Genomic DNA, 12,831 nt, shown 5'->3' with positions numbered 1-12,831 from the left:
GGGGAGACATCAAGGGTAAGTTTTTTTTACAGAGGGTTGTGAGTGCCTGGAATGACTTACCAAGAATGGTGGTGGAAGCTAAAACATCAGGGATATTTAAGAACCTCTTGGACAGGCACATGGATGAAAGAAAAATGGAGGGTTATGGGGTAGTGTGGGTTTAGTACTTTTTTAAAGGATTATATGGGTCGGCACAACGTGGAGGGTTGAAGGGCCTGTACTGTGCTGTAGACTATGGTCTAAGCTTAAGTAAGGTTTAGGAAGCTGAAATCAACAGGGACTTTGAGGAACATAAACGAAGCAGGAGAAAAATTGGGACATCAGGAGGGCTAACTGGGACCATGAATTGCCATTGGCAAGTATGCATTTTATTTCTTTTTTTAAAACTGAGCAAGGGAATGGTAGAGCTCCACTCAAAGGCAAGGCAATTTATTCCTGGAGCCAAAGGGAACAGCGAGCTAAATGAGTACTTCGCATCACTGTTGACCAAAGAGGTCAGGAAGGAGTATGTTGATATTCTAAGGTATGTTGATATAATGGAGGAGGTGGTGGTGGTGGTATTGAGTCGCTTGAAGTTAGATAACTCCCTGGAGCTTGATGGGAACTATCCCAGGTTATTGAGGGAGGCAAGAGGAGACTGGGGCCTTAATGGAGATCTTTGTATCCTCATTAACTGCAGCCAAGTTCTCAGTGGATTGGAAAATAATCAGTGTTGTTCATGTGTTTAAAAATGGCAGTGGGGATAATCCAGCAATTTATAGAACATAGGACATACAGTCCAGGAACAGGCTCTTTGGCCCATGATGTTGTCGTCAGATGCCCAGCTAAATTAATCCCTTCTGCTTATACAGTGTCCGATTCTTTCCATGGAAAGCCACAAAACAAAGAAACACCATGAAACTCATTTAAAGTCAAACCCCCAACGCACAAAAAAGAACAAATTGCAAGTGGGAAAAAAACAAGCTAAAAACACAGAATCCCACCTCCCAAAGTCAACAAAAGAGTCCAGGCATATTCAGTTTAGCTCAGCTCAGTTCAATCTAGCACTGTGTTGTTCATTGACGCAAGCTGCAGATCCACCTCATAACATGATCTATAGAGTCCAATCCACAAATCTGTGTTGATTAAACCTTGCCCAAGACCCAGGACTCAAGTACTCACTCACAGAGAAGGAGAGAGAGACAATTTGAACGCAGGTTAATAACGCTGAACACCCACCTGCCTTCCACTCTTGTACTTCAAAATTTTCAATCTTCCTTGATGCTTTAATCAGTGAGAAATGGAGCTGATCATGGACTCATGCCCCATTTCCAGGCTTCTTGACCTTGAGGCCACACACTTTGCTCAAAGCCTCTCTGAACTCCCCTGAGACAGCAAAGCGCCAGATCTCTCAATTGGCACAAGAGCACCACCAAACTGTAGATCACTGGCTTCAACAGTAGCAGGACAATATTTTAAAGAAAATGACACAAAAGAAGTGAGAGAAGTAATATTGTGTACCGTCTGAAGGATGTTGCTCTTGATCACTTTCCCAAATAGGGTAGTCTTCCCGGAGTAGAAGTGCCACATACTGGAGGGCTCAGGTTTAAGATAAGAAGGGCAAAGTTTAAAGTAAGTTTATAAGACAATTTTTTTAAAGCACAAAGTGTAAAGCCAATGGAGATGGTGGAAGCAGATACAATCACAAAGTTTGAGGTATATAGATGGGCACATGAGCAAGTAGAAGGAAGGAATATAAACCATATTTAGCCAAATTAGATTAAGTTTCTTTGACAATGTAGTTAGCACAGACAGTGGGCCAAAGAATCTGTCCCTATGTTGTGTTGCTCAATATTCATGAAGAATTTATAGGAATATTTGTCAAGACATTTTTGAATGAGATTGAGTTTTGATTCAATGTCTGTCTTTGTAGTTACAGAGCACATTTGATCCTGAAGAAAGGTTGATCGGCAACTGTGAATTGATGGTTTGTCCCAAAGAAGATGTCTGTGTGCATCTTTTGTTTGCACCAACAAGGGTTGCTTGTATGTTGGCAAGACTTGAAATAAAGCAATCGAGAATACGGTCAACTCAACCAGGAGTAAAATTCACAGTATGTATTTGGTGCCACATAAAGCATAACGAAGGAAACGATTGCTGGAAAATTGATTGTTCTAATAATTTTGTTCTTTTCTCTTCTTAAAGGTACTAATAATCCTAAATTGCTTCCCCTTGGGTGCTAAAACTCAAGACTGCTAGACTTTGCTGATAGATGTAGGGTAGAAGATAACCCCATATAAAGACAAACTAAATGTGCCATGCCTAGATTGCACTGACTGAAAAAATGTAGAACCAATCAAATTAATATGAGAATGAGCAAGTTCAGAGATGTACAGGACTGAAACCACAGTTGCTGCCTCATTAAGTTCATGTCCTTTTACACAAATTGTTAATTAATGTCCTGTAACTTGTTACTGTATTATAAGACCATTAAGATGCAGGAGCAAAATTAGGCCATTTGGCCCATCGAGTCTGCGCTGCCATTCATTATTGCTGATCCATTTTTCCTCTCAGCCCCAATCTCCTACCTTCTCCCAGTATCCCTTCATGCACTGACCAATCAGAATTTTATCAACCTTGGCCTCCATGGCTGCCTGTGGCAACAAATTCCACTCTGGCTAAAGAAATTCCTTTTCATCTGTTCTAAAAGGACGCCCCTCTATTTTGAGGCTATGTCCTCTGGTCTTAGACTCTCCCACCATAGGAAACATACTCTCCACATCCACTCTATCAGAGTCTTTCATCATTTGATAGGTTTCAATTAGGTCATCCATATGTAGCTACATTGTGTGACTCATAAAATTTTGCCTAACAATCAACGTGGTTGTGCCAGAATGGTAAACTCTGCAGATAACCTACAAGTTAGAACTAGTTGTCTGGAGACATGGTGCTGTAAACACTTGGTCTCACTAATGTAGAGTAGGCCACATTGGGAGCATGGGTGTAGTAGATGAGGTTGGAGCAGGAGCATTGTATCTTTGCCTCACCTGGAAGAGCTGTTTAGGTTCCTGGATGGTGCTGAGGGAGTTGATGTAGAAACAAGTGCTGCACTTCCTACAGTTGCAGGGGAAAGTGTTGTTGGTGGGGGTGGGGTAAATGGAGAGGGAAGAGCAAACAAGAGTGTTAAAGAGAGTAGACCCAACAGAAAGCAGAAAGAACTGGGGAGGATGAGTTTACTGGTACTGGTTGTGGGATCTTGTATCAGCTGGTGGAAATGAAGGATGATGTTGAAGCTGGTACACTGAAAGGCAAAGGGAAATCATATCTCTCCGTCCGGGGGGTGGGGGGGGGGGGTGTGAGAGTCTACATCTAGGAGGAAGCTTAAGAGAGGTCTCGATTGGTTGAAGGGAAGCCATGTTTCCTGAAGGAGAACACTTAGGTATCCTGGAGTGGAAGTCCTCATCTTGAGAGGAGATGTGGTGGAAACAGAAACTGCAAGGGGTTACATCTTTATAGGAGAGGAGTGAGTGTAGTTCACAGAGCAGCAAGAGTAGGTGAGTTTACAGTAAATGTCAGTGAGTAGAACTGAGAAAGAAGGAGATCCAGAAAAAAGGAGGGTATTGAAAATGGTCCAAGTAAATGTGAGAGCAGGTTGGAGGTTGATCATGAGGATGATAAAATAGGTGAGTTCCACATGGGTGTAAGCAGCACCAGTTGTGCCATTGGTGTAATGGGGGAAGAAGTTGGGAAGTGGTGCCAGAGTTTTTGACACAGCTAACAAAAAGACAGTTATAGCTGGGGGACGTGCAAGTGTCCATGGCTGCACCTTTGATATGTAGGAAGTGACAGGAATCAAGTGAGAAGACCAGAAGACACACAAGCGGAATTAGGCCACTCCACCCACTGAGTCTGCTCTGCCATTTCTTCATGGCTAATAGGTTATCCCCCTCAACCACATCCTCCTCCGTTCATGCCCTGACCAACTAATTAGCTATCAAACTTCACTTTAAATATGCTCAATGACTTGACTTCCACAGCTGTCCATGACAATGAATTCCACACATTAACCACTCTCTGGCTAAAGAAATTCCTTCTTAACTGTTATAAATGGACATCCCTCTATTCTAAAACTGTGCCCTCCGGTCCTATATGCACCCACTAAAGGAAACATCTTCTCCACATTCAGTCTATCAAGACCTTACATTATTCTCTCGGTTTCAATGAGATCCTTCCTCATTCTACTAAACTCCTGGGATTTACTGGCTCAGAGCCATCAAATGCTCGTCATATATTAACTCTTTCCTTCCCACAATCATTTTCGTGACCTCCTCTGGACACTTTCCAGTGCCTTTATATCTTTTAGATAAGGGGCCCCAAAACTGCTCACAATATAGTGTTTTATAAGGACTCAGCATCACATTGTTGCTCTTATATTTGAGTCCTCACAAATGAATGCTAACATTGGATTTGCCTTCCTTAACCACTGACTCAATCTGCAAGATAACCTGTACAAGAACTCCCAAGTCACTTTGCACCTCTGATTTTTGAATTTTCTCCCCCTATTCAGAAAATAGTCTAGGCCTTTATTTCTTATGTCAAAGAGCTTGACCATTCGCTTCCCTACTCTATACTCCATCTGCCCATTCCCCCAATCTGTCCAAGTCCTTCTGCAGACCTCCTTTCTCAGCTCTATCTGCCCTCCACTTATCTTTGTATCGTCTTCAAATCTGACCACAAAGCCATCAACTCTTGTCATTCAAATCATTGACATATAATGAGAAAAGAAGTCATCCCAATCCTGACCTCTGCAGGATACCGCTCATCACTGGCAGCCAACCAGAACAGGCTGCCTTTATTCCCACTCTTTGCCTCTTGCCTGTCAGCCAATCTTCTATCCATGCTATTAGTACCTTTCCTGTAATTTCATAGGTTCTTATCTTGTTAAGTAGCCTCATGTGCAGCAACTTGTCAAAGGCCTTCTGAAATTCCAAGTAAATAGCATCCACTGAACCTCCTTTGTCTATCCTGCCTGTTATTTCATCAAAGAATTCCAACAGATTTTTCAGGCAAGATTTCCTCTGAAAGAAACCTGCATTTATCATGCAACTCCAAGTATCTGAAACCAAATCCGTAATAGTGGACTCCAACCTCTACCCAACCACTGAAGTCAGGCTACTTACCCTAAAATTTCCTTCCTTCTACTTTCCTCCCTTCTTCAAGAGTGGAGTAACATTTGCAATTTTTCAGTCCTCTGGAATCATTCCAGAATCTAGTAATGCCTCCACATCTCTTCAGCTTCCTCATTCAGAACCTTAGGATTTAGTCCTATTTGGTCCAAGCAGGAAGGAAGTCATAGGTGGTGGTATAGCTCTATTGGTAAGAGAAGGAATTATATCTTTAGAAAGAGGTGACATAGGATCAGAGAATGTGGGTAGAGTTAAAAAAGTGCAAGGGTAAAAAAACATTATGGGAATCATATATAGGCCTCCAAATAGTAGCCAAGATGTGGGGTTCAGATTGCAAAGGGAGCTGGAAAGACTGATGTCACATTTGTAATGGGGGATTTCCATATGCAAGGGGATTGGGAAAATCATCTTGGTATTAGATTGCAAGAGAAAGTTTGTTGAATGCTTGTGGGATGGCTTTTTTGATCAGCTTGTACTTGAGCCTACTCGGGGAAAGGCTATATTAGATTGGGTGTTGTGTAATAACTTAGATTTTATTAGTCAGCTTAATATAAAGGACCCCTAAGGAGGCAGTGATCATAATATGATTGAATTCATACTGCAATTTGAGGGGGAGAAGCCTCAAACACATATATCAACATCACAATAACAGAAATTAGAGAGGCATGAGAGAGGAGCTTGTCCAAGTGGATTGGAGGGGGATACTGGTGGTGATGGCGGCAGAACAAAGGTGGCTGAAGTTTCTGGGGATAGTTCACAAGGCGCAGGATACATATGTCCTATGGAAGTAGTAGTTTTCAAATGGCAGGACTAGGCAGCCTTGGCTGACAAGGAAAGTTCAGGACTGCATAACAGCCAAAGAAAGGGCATATATGGCAGCAAAAGGGAGAGGGAAATTGAATGACTGGGATGTTTTTAAAATGGAGGACAAAGAAATAGCAGATGAACTTAATAAGTACTTTGCTTTAGTATTTACTACGTGTTACGTACCCTGTAACTGGGTCACTTACCAGCAAAGATAGAGAGGTCCGTTGAAGTCTGATGGTACTATTTTTAACAGTATTTATTGATAAAAATACACAAAAATAATGTCAATGCAAACATACAGATAATATACGTCGTCAATACTAAATCTAAAAGCGCGGGTATAATAATAGTCGATAAGGAATAGCTCTATCGTTGTCTAGGGGCTAATATATTGTCTGATGGAAATATAAAAGTCACTTTAGTTCATTCAAGCTGCAGTTTTTTGGGTTGGAGAGAAAGACGGGTTAAAACTCGCCCATTCCTTTTATGATGTCAATCCTTCGAGAGTCGTTGGGAGTTGATTTCCCGGTTGTTAGCTAAAGACAGTTCTTCTGTGGTAAAGGCTCACCGATTCCGGGGCAAATGGAAACGGACACACGTGGCCTTCCCACCGGCTTTTGCTGTTACAGGATCGCTAGCGTTTCTTCTGGTGCGTCTGAGGGGCTGTTCCCACAGACCCTCTTTTTATCCTGACTCACAGGGTCTCAGATGTCAATCAGGTTGGGATGATGCAATCCCTCCACCAACCTCCCCCTCGGTTCATTGCCTGGGGCTTCGATGCATCGTACAGGATTCAATACACAATCCCGTCTCCAAGAGACAATAGCCGGTATCAATGGCTCCGCTTTTCGGAGGCCAGGACACATTCCAAACTCTTTGTGGATTCTGCATGTCTTTCTCTCATTTCCTGGGTCTCCTGAACTGACTTAACAGTGATCTTGTGATTCTCACAAAGGAGGGGGCTACCCCGCACCCTTCGGCCCCTCAGAGCAGTGGCACATTCGTAACATATGGAAGACGCTAGCTGTATGCCAGAGGTCAGTGAGTGACAGGGAGCAGGAGTGAGTGCCATTGCTATTACAAAGGAAAAAGTGAATGGTCACCTGGACCAGAAGGACTACATCCCAGAGTCTTAAAGGAGGTTGCTGAACAGATAATGGATGCATTGGTCGTGATCTTTCAAAAATCACTTGATTCTGGCTAGGTCCCAGAGGACTGTAAAATTGGAAATGTCCCTACACTCTTTAAGGGAGGACAACAAAAGAAAGGAAATTATAGGCCAGTTAGCCTAACTCAGTGGTTGGAAAAATGTTGGAGTCTATTGTTAATGATGTGGTTTCGGGGTACTTGGAGACTAATGATAAAATAAGTCAAAGTCAACATGGTTTCTTTAAAGGGAAACCTTGCCTGATAAATCTAATAGAATTCTTCCAGGAAGTAACAAGCAGGGTAGACAAAGAAAAGGCAGTGGATGTCATTACTTGGATTTTCAGAAGACATTTAATGAGGTGCCACATATGAGTCTGCTTAACAAGATAAAATCCCATGGCATTACAGGAAAGATACTGGCATTGATAGAAGAATGGCTGACAGACAGGAGGCAACGATTGGGAATAAAGGGGGCCTTTACTGGTTGGCTGCCAGTGACTTGAGGTGTTCCTCGGGGATCAGAATTGGGATTGCTACTTTTCACATTGTCAATGAAAGGGATAATGAAATTGATGGCTTTGTGGAAAAAGTTTGTGGATGATACGAAGATAGGTGGAGCGGTATGCAGTGCTGAGGAAGCAATGTGATTGCAGCAGGACTTAGACAAATTGGAAAAATGGGCAAAGAAGTGGCAGTTGGAATACAGTGTTGGGAAATGTATGATAATGCATTTCTGTAAAAGAAACAAAAGTGTAGACTATTATCTAAATGGAGAGAAAATTCAAGCATTAAAGTTGCAAAGGGACACAGCAAGTCCCCATGCAAGACTCCCAGAAGGTTAAGTCTGTAGTAAAGAAGTCAAATGCAGTGTTGGCATTTATTTCAAGGGGAATAGTGTGTGTGTATATATATAAAAGGAGAAAATGCTGAAGCTTTAAGGTGCTAGTGAGGCTGCACTTGGACAACAGTTTTGGGCCCCATATCTCGGAAAAGATGTATTGTCATTGGAGAGGAGGTTCACAAGGATGACTCTGGGAATGAAGGAGTTAACGTATGAGTGTCTGGCAGCTTTGGGCATGTGACGTGACATTTGTTAACTTAGCAACAGCAGTTCAATACAAAGCACAATCTAGCAGAGAAAATAATAAATTAAAAATAATAATAAATAAGCAAGTAAATCAATTATGTATATTGAATAGATTTTTTTTAAAACATGCAAAAACAAAAATACACTTTTTTTTAAAAAGTGAGGTAGCGTCCAAAAATGCAGTGTCCATTTAGGAATTGGATGGCAGAGGGAAAGAAGCTGTTCCTGAATTGCTAAGTGTGTGCCTTCATGCTTCTGTACCACCTACCTGATGGTAACAGTGAGAAAAGGATATGTCCTGGGTGCTGGAGGTCCTTAATAATGGATGCTGCCTTTCTGAGACACCACTCCTTGAAGATGTCCTGGGTACTTTGTAGACTAGTGCCCAAGATAGAGCCGACTAAATTTGCAACCCTCTACAGCTTCTTTCAGTCCTGTGCTGTAGCCCCTCCATACCAGACAGTGATGTAGCCTGTCAGAATGCTCTCCACGGTACAACTGTAGAAGTTTTTGAGTGTATTTATTGACATGCCAAATGTTTTCAAACTCCTAATAAAGAATAGCCGCTGTTTTGCCTTTTTTATAACTACATCGATATGTTGGGACCAGGTTAGATCCTCAGAGATCTTGACGCCCAGGAACTTAAAACTGCTCACTCTCTCCACTTCTGATCCCTCTGAGGATTGGTATGTGTTCCTTCATCTTACCCTTCCTGAAGTCCACAATCAACTGTTTCGTCTTACTGATGTTGAGTGCCAGGTTGTTGTTGTGGGACCACTTCACTAGTTGGCATAGCTCACTCCTGTACACCCTCTTGTCACCACCTGGGATTCTACCAACAATGGTTGTATTGTCAGCAAATTTATAAGATGGTATTTGAGCTATGCCTTGCCATACGGTCATGAGGAAAGAGAAAGTAGAGCAGTGGGCTCAGCACACACCCAGTGTTGATCAACAGCAAGGAGGATATGTTATCACCAATCCACACAGATTGTGGTCTTCCAGTTAGGAAGTTGAAGATCCATTTGCAGAGGGAGGTGCAGAGGCCCAGGTTCTGCAACTTCTCTATCAGGATTGTGGGAACAATGGTATTGAATGCTGACCTATAGTCAATGAACAGCATCCTGACACGTAGGTTGTTTGTGTTGTCCAGGTGGTCTAAAGCTGTGTGAAGAGCCACTGAGATTGCATCTGCAGTTGACCTATTAAGGCGATAGGCAAACTACAATGGGCCTAGGTCCTTGCTGAGGCAGGAGTTTAGTCTAGTCATGACCAACCTCTCAAAGCATTTCATCACTGTAGATGTGAATGTTACCGGGCAATGGTCATTAAGATAGCCCACATTATTCTTCCTAGGCACTGATATAATTGTTGCCTTTTTGAAGCAAGTGGGAACTTCCACCCTTAGCAGTGAGAGGCTGAAAATGTACTTGAAAAATCCTTCTAGTTGGTTGGCACGGGTTTTCAGAGCCCTGCCAGGTCCTCCATTGGGACCTTACAAGGGTTCGCTGTCTTTAAAGACAGCCTAACACCGGCCTTTGAGACAGTGATTACAGGGTCATCAGGGATCTTCACAGCTGGAGTTGTGTTCTCCTTTTCAAAGCGTGCATAGAAGGCCTTGAGTTCAGCTGGTAGTGAGGCATCGCTGCTATTCATGCTATCATATTATAATCATGTCTGTGAAGGGTTCCTTTACCTCAGGCTCCTACATCTCAGAGGAGGTGCATTTCTACTGCCTGAATTAACATCCTGCCTATACTTGTTGTCCTTGTAACTTCTGAATCTTCAGTTCTTGCCTGTGCTTGTATTTACTGAAGCCTGTTAAGCCAAGGCCTGACCTCTCAACATTGGCCTACTCACATAATGGCCGTGAAGTATGAGAAGCTGTAAGGGGATCTTTGGCTAGGGTGACTAGCATGTGATCAATGCAAAACATGATAGTTTGTGTGGTACAGGAAGATTGAAGTTTAATTACACGAATGTTAAAGCTTTTTTTTCTTCCAGATTCCACTTTCAGGCTATGGAGGAACAAGCAACATTATACTAGAAGATGTCAAAAAAATTTCAGGCAGTTATGTGCTGAATTTAAATGATATGGTACCAGACAAAGTGAGCAAGATCAGTTTCAATATGAGAAATACAGGTTCTCGAGCTGCCTATGTCAAGGCAGTTTGTTTCAAAGATTCACTGATAAAAAATATTATGAATACCCAAGTTATACAAATTTCTCCAGCTCAATTTGTACTCAGGGAACGGACTCGACAGGTAAGAGTGGTTTCTTGACATTCACAGCTTATTTATGATGTAGTAGGATCTATTCTAATGTTGCTGATCAGTTTTTTACAGATACTGTTCTCCCCTTCTCAGAGCAATTCTTCATGCAAACTTAGTTGCCTTTTTAAACATTTTTTCAGTTGAAACAGTAAAGCACAGATACTTTTAGTCTACTGCATATAGTGGTCAGAATATTGTCTTCCCTGCACTGAAAAAACAAACAAATAAAGATTATATATATCGATCAGTAATCTATCAAGGCAACTGGACTTGCTGTGTTGTCTAGAAAATGTTTCACCACTCACCTTGGGCTTCTTTAATTCTAATCCATGGTGGGTAATTTTCCAGCTTATAAGTTCTATGTCGTTTAAAGATATAGCAAACACATGAGAGTTATTCAGTCATAGAATCAATGAGGGTCATTTGTTTTCTCTTTGCCTGTTGTGGAGACACCAAGTAGAGATGTTAGGACTGCATTCTAAGTAGTGACGTACCCCAGCTTTCCAGTTTTCCAGAAGCAAAGAATAGCCCTTAACTCAGCAGTGGAGTTATCAGGGCACCGTCATGACTGTGTTTCCGTGGCAAGCTATTCTTATTTTTACAAGGCTGAGTTGCTAGCTCAACGCTTAACCCAACTTGGATTTGAACTCGGGAACCTTCACTCTGGAGTCCGGCACAGATATTATTGCGCCACCAAGCGGGACAAGTTTGATAAAGTTGGCTTCTTTTACCCCTCTTTCAAACCACCTGTCCTTCCTGTCCAAATTGTGCACATTGTTATCATCAAAGCAGTGTCCCTTTTGGGTGTGGATATACAGTCGATTCTTGAACTGAAGTGTTAGCCCTACTATGTTGGGCCATCCATTTGCGAGGTGGTTGTTTTGTCTTGCCAATATATTGGGGGGGGGGGGCAGGGAACAATACCACTTATCAGCTACTTACAATGCAGTCCTAATCTTTCGTCTCCTAAGCTGTTTCAATGAAGTCTAACGTAAAGGAACAATAGTTCCTTTTTCTGTGTCGGTGCATTGCAGTCCTTTGGTACTGAATTCAGCAGTATTAGATGACCAGGTTTTCCAATTTGTGTTTTATTTCAGATTTCCAGCAACTGCTGTTGTCTGCAAAGAGAGACATAAATGAGATGTTTTAAATTTTGTGGGCCCATAGCAGAAGGAAGAACAAAAATCTGGGTTTTAGTTTTGAGCTAATGGGTAGAAAAATTAGAAGGGCTGAGGATTTTTTTTCTTCAGCCAGAGGAATGTAGAGGTCTTAAGTTCACTGCCTGTAATGTTAGAAGCAGAATGCTCATCATATTTAAGCAGTGGATGGATATGTATTTGACAATTGTAATCTGACACACTGCAGAACTGTGATTAGGCTGGCCAGCTCTTTTTTTGACAAGAAAATGTATGGAGTGTCTACTTTCTGTGTTGTAGATTTTACATCATACACCTTTTTACTGACTTAATGGGGGCAGATATTCTGAATATATACAGATTATTAAATTATCTGAGGTCCTATCTTTGAACTAGATGGGATCTCAGTTATTGGAAAAAAAAGCTGCTTTATCTAAGAATCCTTGATTTTTAAAAGCCCCCCCCCCCCAGTCCAATATTAGATGTGAAACATGTTCTCCTAATCTTCATTTCCATCTTCTATATCAATTTATAGATCAACAGAAATGGTCACCTGACTATTGTAGGGGCTTTATGTGCAATTTTTTCACATTTTTAAAAAAAAGCACAGAATTTAAGTGCTACCATTGATTTTCAGATCAGCCACTTTATTGTGATAACTACCACTCTTAATTTGCTTCCATTTTAGAACAATCTCTTCTCCCTCCCGCCCCCCCCCCCAAAAAAAAAGTTTTCTATTTTTGAATTCTTGTTTCTACCTTCAGCCAGGAGTTCTCTATTTGCTGAAAGGGAGCCCATATTGTGAGTAGAAGTTTTCTGAATCAGCTGCTGGTCATTTAAAATGCATGCTGAGATTTCCAACACAAAATGCTATTTTGCATATCAAAACTCAACTGTTATGGGAAGGAAAAATATACTCTGCTGATGTTACATATGAGAATGAAATTTGGATTTGTATTTTACTCCATGCTTTCAAAATGTTTTCTGAAATTTAAATGGCATTTTTGTCTTTGTTCAATTCAGATCACTGATGGAAGATAATGTTTGTCTCAATTAACTGAAAGTTTATCTCTCTTCTCTCTTTCCCCTCTTTTTCTCTCTCCCGCTCTCTCTCCCGCTCTCTCTCCCCGCTCTCTCTCCCCGCTCTCTCTCCCCGCTCTCTCTCCCCGCTCTCTCTCCCCGCTCTCTCTCCCCGCTCTCTCTCCCCGCTCTC

At 41.8% G+C, this 12,831-nt stretch overlaps 1 protein-coding gene across 7 annotated transcripts in view; it reads left to right on the top strand.

Moving 5' to 3' along the window:
* cep192 (centrosomal protein 192) overlaps window positions 1-12,831 on the top strand; it is a 187,988-nt gene that overhangs the window by 123,607 nt on the left and 51,550 nt on the right. For all 7 annotated transcript variants that reach the window (XM_059976704.1, XM_059976688.1, XM_059976683.1 and 4 more), the window contains 2 exons: window positions 1,913-2,092; window positions 10,213-10,473. In XM_059976704.1, coding sequence (XP_059832687.1) covers window positions 1,913-2,092; window positions 10,213-10,473 — 441 coding nt within the window. The remainder of the gene's footprint in view (window positions 1-1,912; window positions 2,093-10,212; window positions 10,474-12,831) is intronic.

Source organism: Hypanus sabinus, chromosome 1 (assembly GCF_030144855.1).
Source record: "Hypanus sabinus isolate sHypSab1 chromosome 1, sHypSab1.hap1, whole genome shotgun sequence".
NCBI lineage: Eukaryota > Metazoa > Chordata > Chondrichthyes > Myliobatiformes > Dasyatidae > Hypanus > Hypanus sabinus.
This window is presented reverse-complemented; position numbering and strand designations above follow the sequence as displayed.